Raw genomic sequence first — 16,274 nt, 5'->3', positions numbered from 1 at the left:
AGAGAGAAAATTTGGAATACATTTCACATAAATTTTCTCAGCATGTTATAGTCTTAGGTGGAGATTTCAATTTACCAGATATAGACTGGGACACTCAGATGTTTAGGACGTGTAGTAGGGACAGAGCATCGAGTGACATTATACTGGGTGCACTATCCGAAAATTACCTCGAGCAATTAAACAGAGAACCGACTCGTGGAGATAACATCTTGGACCTACTGATAACAAACAGACCCGAACTTTTCGTCTCTGTATGTACAGAACAGGGAATCAGTGATCATAAGGCCGTTGCAGCATCCATGAATATGGAAGTTAATAGGAATATAAAAAAAGGGAGGAAGGTTTATCTGTTTAGCAAGAGTAATAGAAGACAGATTTCAGACTACCTAACAGATCAAAACGAAAATTTCTGTTCCGACACTGACAATGTTGAGTGTTTATGGAAAAAGTTCAAGGCAATCGTAAAATGCGTTTTAGACAGGTACGTGCCGAGTAAAACTGTGAGGGACGGGAAAAACCCACCGTGGTACAACAACAAAGTTAGGAAACTACTGCGAAAGCAAAGAGAGCTCCACTCCAAGTTTAAACGCAGCCAAAACCTCTCAGACAAACAGAAGCTAAACGATGTCAAAGTTAGCGTCAGGAGGGCTATGCGTGAAGCGTTCAGTGAATTCGAAAGTAATATTCTATGTACCGACTTGACAGAAAATCCTAGGAAGTTCTGGTCTTACGTTAAATCAGTAAGTGGCTCGAAACAGCATATCCAGACACTACGGGATGATGATGGCATTGAAACAGAGGATGACACGCGTAAAGCTGAAATACTAAACACCTTTTTCCAAAGCTGTTTCACAGAGGAAGACCGCACTGCAGTTCCTTCTCTAAATCCTCGCACAAACGAAAAAATGGCTGACATCGAACTAAGTGTCCAAGGAATAGAGAAGCAACTGGAATCACTCAATAGAGGAAAGTCCACTGGATCTGACGGGATACCAATTAGATTCTACACAGAGTACGCGAAAGAACTTGCCCCCCTTCTAACAGCCGTGTACCGCAAGTCTCTAGAGGAACGGAGGGTTCCAAATGATTGGAAAAGAGCACAGATAGTCCCAGTCTTCAAGAAGGGTCGTCGAGCATATGAGCAAAACTATAGACCTATATCTCTGACGTCGATCTGTTGTAGAATTTTAGAACATGTTTTTTGCTCGAGTATCATGTCGTTTTTGGAAACCCAGAATCTACTATGTAGGAATCAACATGGATTCCGGAAACAGCGATCGTGTGAGACCCAACTCGCTTTATTTGTTCATGAGACCCAGAAAATATTAGATACAGGCTCCCAGGTAGATGCTATTTTTCTTGACTTCCGGAAGGCGTTCGATACAGTTCCGCACTGTCGCCTGATAAACAAAGTAAGAGCCTACGGAATATCAGACCAGCTGTGTGGCTGGATTGACGAGTTTTTAGCAAACAGAACACAACATGTTGTTATCAATGGAGAGACGTCTACAGACGTTAAAGTAACCTCTGGCGTGCCACAGGGGAGTGTTATGGGACCATTGCTTTTGACAATATATTTAAAGGACCTAGTAGATAGTGTCGGAAGTTCCATGCGGCTTTTCGCGGATGATGCTGTAGTATACAGAGAAGTTGCAGCATTAGAAAATTGTAGCGAAATGCAGGAAGATCTGCAGCGGATAGGCACTTGGTGCAGGGAGTGGCAACTGACCCTTAACATAAACAAATGTAATGTATTGCGAATACATAGAAAGAAGGATCCTTTATTGTATGATTATATGATAGCGGAACAAACACTGGTAGCAGTTACTTCTCTAAAATATCTGGGAGTATGCGTGCGGAACGATTTGAAGTGGAATGATCATATAAAATTAATTGTTGGTAAGGCGGGTACCAGGTTGAGATTCATTGGGAGAGCCCTTAGAAAATGTAGTCCATCAACAAAGGAGGTGGCTTACAAAACACTCGTTCGACCTATACTTGAGTATTGCTTATCAGTGTGGGATCCGTACCAGATCGGTCTGACGGAGAAGATAGAGAAGATCCAAAGAAAAGCGGCGCGTTTCGTCACAGGGTTATTTGGTAACCGTGATAGTGTTACGGAGATGTTTAATAAACTCAAGTGGCAGACTCTGCAAGAGAGGCGCTCTGCATCGCGGTGTAGCTTGCTCGCCAGGTTTCGAGAGGGTGCGTTTCTGGATGAGGTATCGATTATATTGCTTCCCCCTACTTATACCTCCCGAGGAGATCACGAATGTTAAATTAGAGAGATTCGAGCGCGCACGGAGGCTTTCAGACAGTCGTTCTTCCCGCGAACCATACGCGACTGGAACAGGAAAAGGAGGTAATGACAGTGGCACGTAAAGTGCCCTCCGCCACACACCGTTGGGTGGCTTGCGGAGTATAAATGTAGATGTAGATGTAGAAACTGTGAGGAGATAGAAATCTATACAAATAACTACGTTTACATATTTGCACAAAGTCTGTGTCATACGTTACGGATAGAGAATAGTATTTTTTTTTTTTTTTTTTTTTTTTTTTTTTTTTTTTTTTTTTAAGAGAGAGGACGAGAGGGATAGACAGAGAGAGAGAGAGAGAGAGAGAGAATGTGTTTGTGTATATGTGTGTGTGTGTGTGTGTGTGTGTGTGTGTGTGTGTGTGTTTATTTGCGAGCACGTTGAGGCAGAATGGAGTAGGTTGAAGGTGTAAACATATTTTCAGGAGGATTAGGGATTTTCTTAGTGCTGTATTGAAGCTGAAGGCTGAATTTGAGAAATTTCTGTTGGGCAACTTGAATTACTAAGGTGACAGACGATTCTTAAAGCTGTTCTTGATATTATCTTAAGTCAGAGAGTTAATTTTATGCAGTTCTGCTCGCTAGTCATTCTTTTATGTACTAATACATTGATTTTAAGCTATTTAATTGCCCAAAGTCATTCTATTGTATTGTAGTATATAAATATAATGTTCACCATTTTGACACACGAATTGAACATATAAACGTAGATGTAGATGTGTTCTCCATGAGATGGAATAGCGATTCATTGAAGGCAATGTAGACGAAGAGTTTAACTGGGGAAATAACATAGAAATTACAACATCGTCCTGGAATTTTAGTATTTAATACTACTTTTAGTTACTTTTTGGGACAAGTATGGCTAGTATGAAACGAATGATGTAATCCACATCTTAGAAATGCAGTTGTTTGGATTCTGATCTGTTCCCAAAAGATAAACTATTCTAATGCATAAAGGACACTCAAATGAAACCCGAACACCTGCCATAACGGGACCATACAAAGGTTCCATTAGAATGTTGTCAGACGCATTGTGACATATATCCCATTCAGAGGTCGGCCGCTGACTGATTCACAACGCAAACTGTTACTGCACTTCTTCGAATGGCTGAAACCGACGTCCACTCATGTCTTATTAAGGTCGCCAAAGATACGAGAATCAGACGGTGGAAGATCCGGGCTGTACGGAGGACATTGCAGTGGTTACCAACCAAATCTTCGCACGTTTGACAGTGTGGGAATGGGTGTTTTTGAGCAGCAGGCTGCTTCCTCTACTCGTCGAGTTCCTCGAAAGTGGAACCACAATAAATGCGCAACGGTGTGAAGAACTTGCGATGGGCTGTAAAGTCAAACCGCCCAGGAATGCTGCCTGAACATCCTCCGTACAGCCCGGATCTTTCACAATGTCATTTTCTCATCTTTGGTGACCTGAAGAAAATCATGCGTGGACCTCAATTTCAGTCGGATGAGGAAGTGTAAGAACTGGCGCAGTTGGTATATCCGTCAGCAGCCGACCGCCTTCTGCGAAAGAGGAACTGATTGGCCCGTCTCCCAGTGGCGTAAATATTTTAATGCACTTTGTGGCTCAATTTGAATGGAACCTTTGTCGCAGGTGTTCAGTTTCCACGTGAGTGCTCCTCATTACTTAATATCAAGGAAAGTACACTTGTTATCAGACAATAATAATGATCTCCTAGTTAGATGACACTACCTTAAATTGGGGTACGCCATTATTAAATTTCTTGTTCGTATTGGGCTTAAGTTCGGGTGATGCGGAACGTGTGTTATGGTCTGCGGCAGTCTAAGTGAAATATTAGTGAGACGGCTGGCAGGTTACAGGTGAAGTTTCTCGAGACTACCCCAGAATTACTATCAGCTCTCCCATATCGCGCCTTTCACAGTCACTGAGGCTATCATAGCTGTGTATGCTGAAAATTACCAGATTCGATGTCAGAACTAGCAACGATGAAGCGCACACTTGGACAGAAATAAATGTAGCATCAAAAAACACAATACCGTAAGTTGCTTTCAATCGAATATGTAGGTCGCAGGGCACTCAAGCTTCTCCAGATTCCACCAAGAATGAAATACGTCAGTCAAGTTCCAGAAGGCTTCTAACAGTTGTAACTTCTGTAATACACATTCAATAAATCATACTAAAAGACTGATTCTTAAGAGTAGCGATTTACGAACGTAAAGAGGATTGCTATACAATGACCAATTCCATTTCAGAGAACTAAAATTACAAGTGAAACGTTGATCGTCAACGTCTTACTGATAAAAGCTAACGTTAAAGAAAGTCGTACCAATTCCAAGGTTTCATAGGATTATGGGGACGCATTTGAACTTCCAAAAAATTACGTCAGGGTACAACTTCTCTTCGATCTCAAATATAATAGAGATGCGGCACTATCTTGAAATGGATAAGTGGGAGCCAGAGGCGACTATTCCCTTTACACTGAATCTGCCCTGATATATGCTTTACGTGATATGGTACGATACTGAAAGCTACAGGTAAATATGGATCACGAAAATAGTACTGGAACAACGTTCTGGACAACTGAGAAATAATGTAATAGTTATATCAGCCTGTACGGAGTCTACATACATAAACAGGTCATTCACTTCAACCAAGAAATAGGTGTTTCAAAATGCTGACCAGTTTATAGAAAGTGGGAGCTTTCTTTAGAAGTGGTCGATTCATAAATACGTGTGAGACTTCACTATCACACCTGCGTCTAGACTGATGTGACAAAAATCATGGAATAGCTACAGGTACACATACAAACAGCGATAGTATCGAGATACCTGTACTCGTAAATTCATTATTTATTTTGCTGTACGTGGGAGACATAGTACTTGAAAGTCACTTGCCAAGTGTCGGCGAATAAATACGATATTGCAGTGCTTGATTTATGCCGAATTACAATGCAAAGTTCCTTCAGACATTCAGGCTATATCATATTTATCAGCTGACACCAGGCAAGGAACGTTCAAGTAAAATGTTTCCCTGCAATGGGAATATACATAATAGATGTACGAGTAAAGATTGACAGCTTGCCGACACATGGGTGACGACATTTGGATGTTTGGGTCTGTCAGTGAGTCTTAGTTGACAATCATAAGGCGACCGCTCGCGTTAAACGGGAAATCTGGATTCGAGTGCCGGTCCAGTGCAAATTGTCATTGTTGTCCTTCCGTTACAGAGCTGATGGTTGTCCATATTCGCCACTGCGAATACGTTTCTTATATTTCCAGTTAATGGTCAGTTCAGTTTGAGCAGAGGACCCAGCCCATTCCATGTGAACACAACCTCCACCATTTTGGAGCCATCACCAGCTTGCACAATGCCTTGTTCACAACTTGGATCCATGGCTTCGTCGGTTCTGCAACACCCTCGAACCCTTTCATCAGCTGTTACCAATTTAAATCAGAACTCATCTGACCAGGCCACGGTTTTCCAGTCGTCTAGCGACCAGTCGATATGGTCACGAGCTCAGATGACGCCCTGCAGGCGATGTCGTGCTGTCATAAAAGGCATTGGCGTCGGTTGTCTCCCACCATAGTTCATAAACGCCACTTTTGTAGCGGATGTGTTCGTTGTACAACCCACGTTGATTTTCTCTGTCACATAGTATTGCTTGTCTGTTAGATTGACAACTCCACGCAAAAGGTGCTGCTCTCAGTCGCTAAGTGAAGGCTGTGGGCCACTGCGTTGTCCGTGGTGAGAAGTAAAGCCTGAAATTTCGTGTTCACGGAATACTCTTGACACTGTGGATTTTGGAATATTAAGTTCCTTAACGATTTCCAAAACTAAATGTTCCATTCATCTTGTTCCAACTACCATTCCGCATTCAGAGTCATAATTCCCATCATGTGGCCATAATCAAGCCGGAAACCTTTTCACATAAATCACCGGAGTACAAATGACAGCTCCGCCAATACCTCGCATACGCAACACCACCACCATTTGTACACGTACATATCGCTATTCCATGACTTTTGTAATAGTTGTGCATAGGCAAGGGTACCAGTGCAGCCTAGCACATGTTTTCGGATCGACGATTGCCAAACAGTTAGAGTTTCTTTAAACTGATCCGGATTTTAAAACATTTATTTCCTGACCTAAAATCCTACAAAAAGACACTAAACCGGAAGAATATGGTGAGTCTTCAATATCTATGACACTACGGAATCATATTTACTTGAAACATCTTTCAGTTATGGGCTTGCGCAGTAACAGAAGTTATGTGCTTAATAAGTGGGAAAGTGTGGTGCAACCAAACGCTGGGACTGCCGCATAAAACATGGATGACAGACAAACCGTAGCAGTTATACAATCACCAGAAGTGACATCACGTAACGTTCGAGAAACGAGGATTGCTGAATAGGCTGTGTGGTCAAATAAAGGTAACGCTCTCTGACGAAGAACGTTCATTTCTATTCCAATACTGTGCTCGTAATGTTCCGTTTATGCTTTTTATTGTAAAAGAAATTCATATATGATAACAACTTACTGTAACATCACCCAAAATACAGCTACGTGCTGCTGAGTGCTATTCATTCTAACAGGTTTCAGATATGTTTGTAAGCTAGTTCTGTCGAATTTCAGGTACAATCTGTACAAATTTGTAAAGTGATCTGATAGTCTGATGTATGCAGATATCATTAACTGCTGCAACCAACTTTTAGGTGTTTCGTGTAACGGTAAATACTGTGATGGTCACAGTTTGTAACCGTTCCAAATCTTACTTGCGTTACCATTGGTCACAATACAATTTTAATAATAATAACTGATGAAAAGCGGTGTTCTAACTACATCTATTAAACTACGTCACTCTTGAATCACTTCCAATGTGCACCGTATATTGCTGTGTATTAATTTCAAAACAGCGGTATCGCATTCCCAATGGACTAATTTACTACAAAAATTCCATTTACTCCCGAAGATCCTGTCACATGTTCAAGACAGGCAAGAAAAAAGACAGGTAGCAACATTACTTCAAATTACGCTAGCACTGGACAAAGCACACGATTAATAGAATTTAATGTTGCCTGACACAAGACCTAATCCCAAGTGCTGTTCGGAATTATTATTCTTTTATGAAATTTAAGTCTATTCTGTGGCTCACCAAATACGGAAAACGGACAAAGAAGTGAAATCCTTGCTCTAAGATAAGTTCGAGTACCGAAATGATTTTTCACTCCACTGCGGTCTGAAGCTCGGGATCCTCACCTTTCACTGGTAAGTGCTCTACCAACGAACTGCACAAGCACGCAACACGAACCTTCCTCAGAGCTTCACTCCCACCAGTGCATCCTTTTCTACGTTCCAAATATCACAGAAGTTCTACTCAGAACCGTGCATGACTACCACTTCTGAAAGAAAGGTTGGAAGGTAGCAGACGCGCTACTGGTGGAAATGAAGCTGTCAGAACGGGTCCTAAATCCTGCTTGGTAAGCTTAGTTGGTAGAACACTTGCCGGTGAAAGGCAAAGATCCGGAGTTAGAGTCCCGGTTCGGCATGCGGTTTTAATTTGATAGGAAGTTTCAAGTTTCAGTACACTGGTACTTGTTCATATGCTCCATTTACATTATTCCTGCTTCTGTTTTTTTACTGCATAATTCTATATTTTACCGAAAAAATCACTGTGACATTCAACATAGCGTTACAAAAATCCAACATTTACCGTATAGTCACAGTTAAAGATAACACTTCTTGATCACTATGCGTACCTGTTGCCTCAGGTGATAAACTTCGACTCGCCACGTGGAGGGGTGAGCCTGGTGACGGAGAAGGGTGCCGCCACCACCAGCCGGCTGCTGATCCAGAAGGCGTCCGCTGAGGACACGGGGCTCTACACCTGCGCGCCCTCCAACGTCGCTCCCGAGAGCGTCAGAGTGCACGTTCTGAAGGGTAACGCCCACATTTCATGCTCACGTTTACAGCAGCCAATTACGAACTGACCTGTAGACGTTAACTGACGTCGTTCACACTAACGCGATAGAACTACAATTTGTCGTAGAGAAAATCATTATGATCACCTTTCATCCACCGCAGGAGTGAAGCTTTTTATTTGCATCTGCAGTAAGCACAAATTTCGTCATTTTATCCTATCTGTTCGTACCGCAGAAAGGCCATCCGTACGTGCGCTGTGGCAATGACTGTGCTGCCGGACGCTGCGTCCGGCAGCACAATAATTGCCCACAGCGCACGCGCGAATGGCCTTTCTGCGGTTCCCAGCAAGGGACACCAGAAGCGCCGCTTTCTTCCAGCTACGAGAGTCTTCCCGTGCACGCGTATTGCCTGCTCCCGTCATAATAAATTCCGACGCCGCCGCGCGATAATCACCATTCGCGCCTTGCAGCTGCGACAGCAGCAGCTACCACCACCTAATGATGTCGGGTAGTTGCATCGAAGAAATATTGTGCGATTTACAAAATAAGATCCGGCGGCAAACCCGAGTGGTGGTACACATGTCTACCATTTCACCTTGAGTCACTATTTAGGTGCTTCGGTGATACATTAACTGATTACCATCGTAGCATATTAGGATAGCTAAGGATGCTTTGCTGTCATTTATCACAAATCCCAAGAATCTAAGAAAAATGGCAGCAGATAAGAATCACATTAGTTCTCGGCAAAGTTACAAGTTCATAAAAAGAAAATTTCATTCTGAGAAAGATAAATGTAAACACTGCAACCATAAGTAATAAAAAGCTTTTCATGGAATGTGGAAGAGGGGAGGGGCGACAGGTCCACTGGAACTAATGTATCAGAGATGCAGGTGGAAAATAAATTTGTGAGTAATGTTAAATCTATGAACACTGTGCCATGCTATATTGTAAACAGATATTTTATATTTTACTTAACAAAATTTAAGGAAATATGACGTGTCCAAATATATTTCATCACCCCCAAAAAGTTCATCAGATACATGCTACTTAAGCACTATCAGACATTGGAAAATGCAGTTACAAGAAATCGTATTTAGAAACGAGTAATGTTAGCTTTCGCAATAATTCATATAAATTTACAATTTTCCATATTCTGTGAATGAGGTTGGTACACATAATTGGCAAAGGATACAAATTAACCTGCTTTGTCCTCATGAAGATATAGAATATTTTATTATAATATCATCAAAGTACTTTTTAGGTAGATGATACAGTTCATGTACACCTTCTACATCCTCTGCAAGACCTCTTCTCTCTTTAGTATTAATTTCTGGTAGGTATTTCAAATCGTAATATTCTGTCAGAAATAACAAATTTTCAGTGCTTCCGTATCGACATGTTTTTAATTTCACTATCCACTTATTTAAAGATCTCATTTCAGTGTGATCTTTCAGAGCTCTGTATTTCTGCCCTACAAAAGTACTTTGTTAGCCACCTTTATTTATCATTCTGGAACCAGGCACTATACAAGAGTCACAGTTCAGCTACTGTGAATATTATTGACATTTTCAGTATCACATATATATATTTTTTTAATAAGGGCCAAATATTTCTGTACACCATGTTCCATTTTTGGTCCAAACAGAATGGCTTCGAACGTTTTCTCTGGGTGTTCTTTTTCACTCTGTTTTCAAGATAAATTTTGTGTCAGCAACTGTTTTATGCCTGGAAGGAAGTCCAGTGGCCAACCTGTAACGTAGGTTAGTGGTAACTGAATGTGAAATCTGTACCTAACTGAATGGAGTATTATTGAAAGTGTGGTAAAACTTGGCTGATACATAATGACCATAGCCTTCATTCATACTTTATCTCTTATGACTATTTTCCCAGCGATTTTTAGGTGTATGTCCATCCCATAATGTTCCTTTACATATCATGCTGTGAACAATACAGGAGTGCTTACAGTTACCAGCCTATGGCAGTTTACTAATTTTACTTATTTTACTAATTGATGAAGCTCTTTAAATGTTACTCTTTTTAATTCTGGCATAATCCAAAGCTGACAATTTATAATGTGTGCTTCTTTACTTAAACTAATATTGAGACTGAGTTATGAATAAAGGTTTATCAAAACATTAGGTGAAATACCCTTGTGCTTACTAATTGTTTAACCGTACCAGACGTTGCTATAATTGTCATTTTACTTTCCCTTCCTTGTTTTATGTACTTATATTTTGAGAAATCTATAGTTTATTAATTTATGTTTAAAATTTGAAAAATACTCACTTCAGCCTCAGTCAGGTATAAGGTAGTGTCAGAGATCACTTAGTTTTCCTAGAGAAAGGAATAATGTATATAAAATATGTAAGGTATGTAACAAGATAGGTCGTCTGAACAATATCTGATGATATATGAGCCTGTTACTTATTTACCGCTTCGATTATATGAACCATGTGTGGACTGTGTTAACTGGAAACAACTTCACACATCTCAGAAATATGAATTTGTAAGGCTCACTTAATCTTCATTTCAAATGGCTGTCTTTCTTGGTTAGATCCATTGGTCCAGTGGCTGGATTGACGAAGGATGATACATCAGTCTAATCCATTCTTTCCTTGACAGATCAAAATTTGCTACTGGACTACTAACATATATTATCTTCTGATATTGTATATGTAAATATATCTATTACCCTTAAATGCATATGGAAACTTACAGACACAGTTCATCAGCGAAGTAAGCTACTCTAGAGTGTGACTAACATTGATAATTGTTAAATTAAATGTCTATACCATAAGTGTGTGAACCTTACATAGAGTTTTAATTACTTTTTCCAAAAATTGTGTGTATGGCAACATATTTAACTGCTAAACTGCGTAACATTAATGAATGAAAATAAATTATATTAATATACTCTTCAACTTGACATTATAATTGCTATTATAGCCGAATCTAAAGTTTTATTAGATCCATCACATGATGTTCCGCTCTCTGTTTTCATCAAAATCTACACCTAAAGACAATGTTTCGTCTTGTTTGTTATCTATACTTGTTACACTACACTTTGCAAGGGTGTCTGTTTTTGATTCCATGGGACTCATTATCATTATAATAATTTTTATTATTTTTGTTGTTGTTAATAACTTCCTCTTTAGGAGAGTGTTAAGACACAATCTACTTTCATGTCATTTTTCTGTATGTCTTTTTTACTTATAAAAACCTCTCACAAACTCATGAATTTTTTGTCCTCTCTCCTGTCCCATCCTTTCCTATTTTTCTTCTCTTTGGGCATTTGCTGAAATTTATGTTTTGTGAATTTCCTCCATACGTTTTCCTTGACTGTCTTCTTTGGAGATAGGATTAAGTACACAGTACACTTTTTTTCAGTGCTTGAGACCAATACTTGATTTTCCCTTACACAGCTTGACAAAACTAGTTGTTTCATTTGTAAGAAAACAAAAAAAATCCCACTTATACAAGTGAAATGCTAAATCATAAAAGCAAAGGAAGCAAAATGCTTATCCATGTATGCAGCGTTAAAAATACCAACTCTCTGACTAGTTTTCTGCAAGAAGGGTAAATAATAACTGTGTTTGATCCCAGTACACATGGTGTGGTAATCCTCAGTAAATGATTTGAACAGCTTCACATGACAGCTTGTAGCTTGTCTTTTAAATTAGAATTAAACCACACATGTCTTCAGCAATGTATTCCCTAAGAAAATAAAGCTTCCTGAACAAACTCTTCAAAAGAACACACTAAACAATTGTTAATGTTCACTGAAGATGTACAACTGCACCTGTACCTGGTATGGCTTGTAATGTACTCTTATTACAAACACTAGTCTTGGTTAATAAACAAATTTCAAACTTAAGTGAGGCTAAGTTCAGTATTAAGGTTTATTTTTGACTGGAGTACATTAAAATATTACTCAAAATTACATACACTATAATTTTAAGGTTTAAAATACACCTACTCACTGGCAATACAGAATTGCACTGCTGGAGCTGCTGTCTCAGAGTCTTTTCTTACTACTTTCATACTCTTTTCATGAGATTACTGTACGTCTCTGTGCATGGTACTGTGTTTCCACATCGCTGTAAATATGACATTTTCTAGAGAAAACGAAATGGTGTTACATTATTATTTTGTATTTTTCATTTCTAATCTTGTTCCTTCAACTTCTTACATACTTCTATCATAGGTATCTGCCCATAACCTTTCTTTAACTTCCAGAACGATGAATCATCATTTTATTCTTATAATACTTTGTGTAAACAATGACATCAAAAAAATTATCACTGAAAATCATTAATACCACATTTCTGTGTTACAGAATCTCTAATATATATATAAATCTAAAAACTATTTAAAATTTTGTAGGTTTCGTTTACTGTCACCATTTGCAAGTTACTCCCTAATGATAGGCTTTATATTTCATTTCAGACATAAAAACATAAAAATATGTTCTTGAAGATTTCCACATCTAATGTGCAATACTAGCTGCATCTCCATGTCTGTGTCATAGTTGTTGTCTGACGAAACAGTCACTAATTAGCCTTTAATATATTTCAGCAGATGATTGTTATATTTGTCTTTTAGTCTATGTATCTTCTATGTTTTTCAGTTATATGAAAGTTTTGAATAAATTTTACTAAACTTGCTAAGATATCGATCCATTTCTGTGTATCTATTTCAATAACCTAAACCGTTATTTAAAACAAAAAAATAAACTTTCAAATCATTCATTAAACTTAATGTACAATATTGTACACATTAAAATACGAATTTATAGGGCGCACAAATATTACTCACATATAACACCTAATGTTCATTTTATTTTCATAAAATTCCACGAGTGACATATGATCACCAAAATAGCAACAATTTTAAGGTTTTTTCATGGACTGCCTCTTCTAGGTGCCAAATATTTTCTGTCCAACTTTAAGAGAAAAAAGGTATTGTTTTGGACACTTGAAAATGCATGTTACTGATGAATACTATTGTCAGTAACAGTGTCTCAGCAACTTAACAGATATGCATAATATGAATGACAAAACATAAAACATTTAAAGTTATAAACTAATTATTGAAATATAAGAGTTTATTAAAAAATTGGATCTTGTGTATTCTTGTTTACCTACATTTCAGCTGAATAATCTGCAAAATAAAGTCTCTTAGAGTGTAGGAAAGAAAGTGTCACGAACATGATGAATGATTTAACTAAATATGTTAATAGTCACACCTTTAGAAAAAGTAAACTTCCTCTTTTCATTTTTAATAATCAAATACGCCATTTATAAAAAGAAAATACTATGCATTAAAATTTTGGTTACCTTACTACTGTACTGGGACCATTTAATTTTTAGCCTAGCAAAATTGCCTAAATGTGGAAATTTACTTCAATTTTGATAGCACCCAAGTAATTTAATAATAAAGTGATGCTGGTCGCTGCAATATATCACTTTCGCAAATTTATTGTTCAGTTAGGGCACTTACTGTGATCCTCTGTTCGTTTGTGCAGCACCGATCATGTGACATCCACCTTCCTTTGCTCGTTCATGAGTTCCAAAACACAGAAGGTACTGGACTATAGATGTCTTGATTCTTGGCTTCCAGAAAGAGTTCAGTAGAGTTCCATACGTCACATAGTAAAAGGTGTGTAAATCAGGAATAACTGAACGGATGAACAACATTTTTGTTAGCAGAACTCAGTTTGTCGTTCATAATGAAGAGGCAGAGGCAGCTGTACAGGTACCGCAACTTGTACCAGGAGCTAGTGTGTAACAGCCGCTGCTGTCATTTATTTGGATGTTCCACAAATCATTTGATCGATTCCTATTACGGTAATGATGTGAAACAAGTTCACTTAGAAAACATGTATACATATATAGTGTTGCCATTGATGAATATGTTATTTTTTAGTGGTCTTTCTAGAATATTACTGCTACTTAGAATGATTCTTGTCTAATAGACCCTCAGTTTCGTTTTCCACCCTTGTGAGATAGTTTTTGTTAGAAATGTGAGTCGTTAAGCTGACTGTGCAAGAGTCGTCGCACTTACCAGCAGTTGGTTTCTTAATGACAATGTGGCTGATATTTTTTTGAAAATCTTGAGATATGTCTCTAGATCCACAAATCCTACACACCAATTTGAATATTCGTTTGGTTGCCACTTCCCCCAATAATTTCAGAAAATCCGAAGGAATGCTGTCTTTTTCTTCAGTCTAATTTTATTGTAAGCCTTCCAGAGTGCTGTTAAACACTATCTACGATGTCGGATCTCCTATGTATACCATATCAGCCAACCTTTCCTCCTCAGTCGTGTCTTCAGACAAATCTAGTCGTACAGACTTTCAATGACCGTACCTCTCTATCTCTGACTCTCTCCTCCTCCTTTAACAAACGAATTCTCACTGCAACCCTTACTTGACGCAGTTGCTTTGAATTTCACCGCAAATTGCTTTGGCTTTTAAATGTGCTTAATCAGTCCCTAAAGTGACTTCTACTTTCTGGATTTCTTCCCCTGTATTCTGTAGCCGTTTCACTTTGACTTCCGTGCACTTCCTATTTATTTTATTGATAATTATTATATTTCGGTATTCCTGAATTTCCCTCAAATTTTGGTACTTCCTTCTTTCTCGAATCAATTTTGTGTGTTACCAAAAGTGCCCTTGCAGTTACATTTAATATATATACGTTTATCTAAGAAAGTTTCGTGACTACCCTTCCTAGAGAAGTCCATTCCTCTTCTACTTCACATCCTATTGTGTTTTTTGTCATCACAGTATTTGTAGTCTCACAGAACTACAAAGGCAGTTCATCACTCTTCATAATTCGGTATCCAAATTCTTTCCACATTGATTCTTCTGGATAAGTCTAACTACAGCCTGTTCTTTATCAGTACTAAATTGTGATCATAGCTTGTATCTGCTTCTGGCTTTGCCCTACCCCCAAATGTATGACTTCAGAATCTCTGACCACGATGTAATCCAGCTGGAATCTTTCCATATCTTGAGGCCTTTTTCAAGTACACCTCTTCCTGTTTTTATTTTTAAACAGTCCATTCCCTATTACCAGCTGAAATTTACTTTACAACTCAGTCTTTCCCCTCTCATTCCAACTACTAACCTACTTTTCAAATCTTTGTCTTCTGTTCGTTCCTGTCCTATGCTATCCCAATCCCCCCTCTCTTATATTGAATTAATCGTACAATATTATCAAATACTTTCTCCATCTCTCCATTTCCTGCTTGTACACCTGTACTATCACTGACGCTGTTGGCATCTTGTCGATTCTGATGAGAACACATCTACCACTGAATGTAAAAGTAACCCACTCTGTGCCATACTGTCCCATTCATGAGTACTACTCCCATGTTATATGATTTCCTCTTGGTCTTCATATTACCCTGCACACCTATGACCTTAATATCTTATCTAATTCCCAGTTCAGGTCACTACCTGCACACTTTATGTGGACTCAGCCTTTTCATTTGCCTTTTACGATTTTCTACCTTCTGTAACACATTCAGAGTACCAACACTCCAGGCTCTGTTTCGTAATTTGGTTCCCATTTGTTACTTATCCAGTCCTTTTCGCTTGGTAACCTCCTTGTTATCAGTCCCCTCCCTAACATCTGTGGAAATCATCCAGAATGTTTTGCCATTGGACAGAGTATCATATTCTTTCAGTCACTGGACACGTACCATATGGGTACATTGTTTGTGTATTTAATTCAGTAGCTTATTTTTCCCACTGTATTCTCAAGCTGTTGACCTTTGCTAATTTTTCTACCTTTAAGGAACAGTTTCCCCTAAGGGTAGGAAGTTGCCATAAGACTGTTTCTGCTCCTATGTACTTTTTGCCTATGCTGTTGGCAGCACGAGGTTGGCTCGTCGTGCTGGGAGTCTTTGGTCGCCATTGCTAATGATATTTACTCAGAATTAAACAGTGAGTATGTTTGAACCAATAACCATGAATTTTTTCATGACTCGACAAGGACACTACCCCTAAGATCCTTACGAACATCCATATGACATTCTTCCTCCAAAGAGTGTCAAT

General features: G+C 38.7%; 1 protein-coding gene across 1 annotated transcript in view; it reads left to right on the top strand.

The window, feature by feature from the left end:
* The window catches only part of LOC124794752 (zwei Ig domain protein zig-8-like), a 134,755-nt gene that overhangs the window by 111,356 nt on the left and 7,125 nt on the right, over positions 1 to 16,274 (top strand). The window contains exon 5 of the mRNA XM_047258370.1: positions 8,063 to 8,231. Coding sequence (XP_047114326.1) covers positions 8,063 to 8,231 — 169 coding nt within the window. The remainder of the gene's footprint in view (positions 1 to 8,062; positions 8,232 to 16,274) is intronic.

The sequence above is a fragment of the Schistocerca piceifrons genome, chromosome 1 (genome assembly GCF_021461385.2).
Source record: "Schistocerca piceifrons isolate TAMUIC-IGC-003096 chromosome 1, iqSchPice1.1, whole genome shotgun sequence".
NCBI lineage: Eukaryota > Metazoa > Arthropoda > Insecta > Orthoptera > Acrididae > Schistocerca > Schistocerca piceifrons.
Note: the sequence above shows the minus strand (reverse complement) of the source record. Positions and strands in the feature narration are given on the sequence as shown.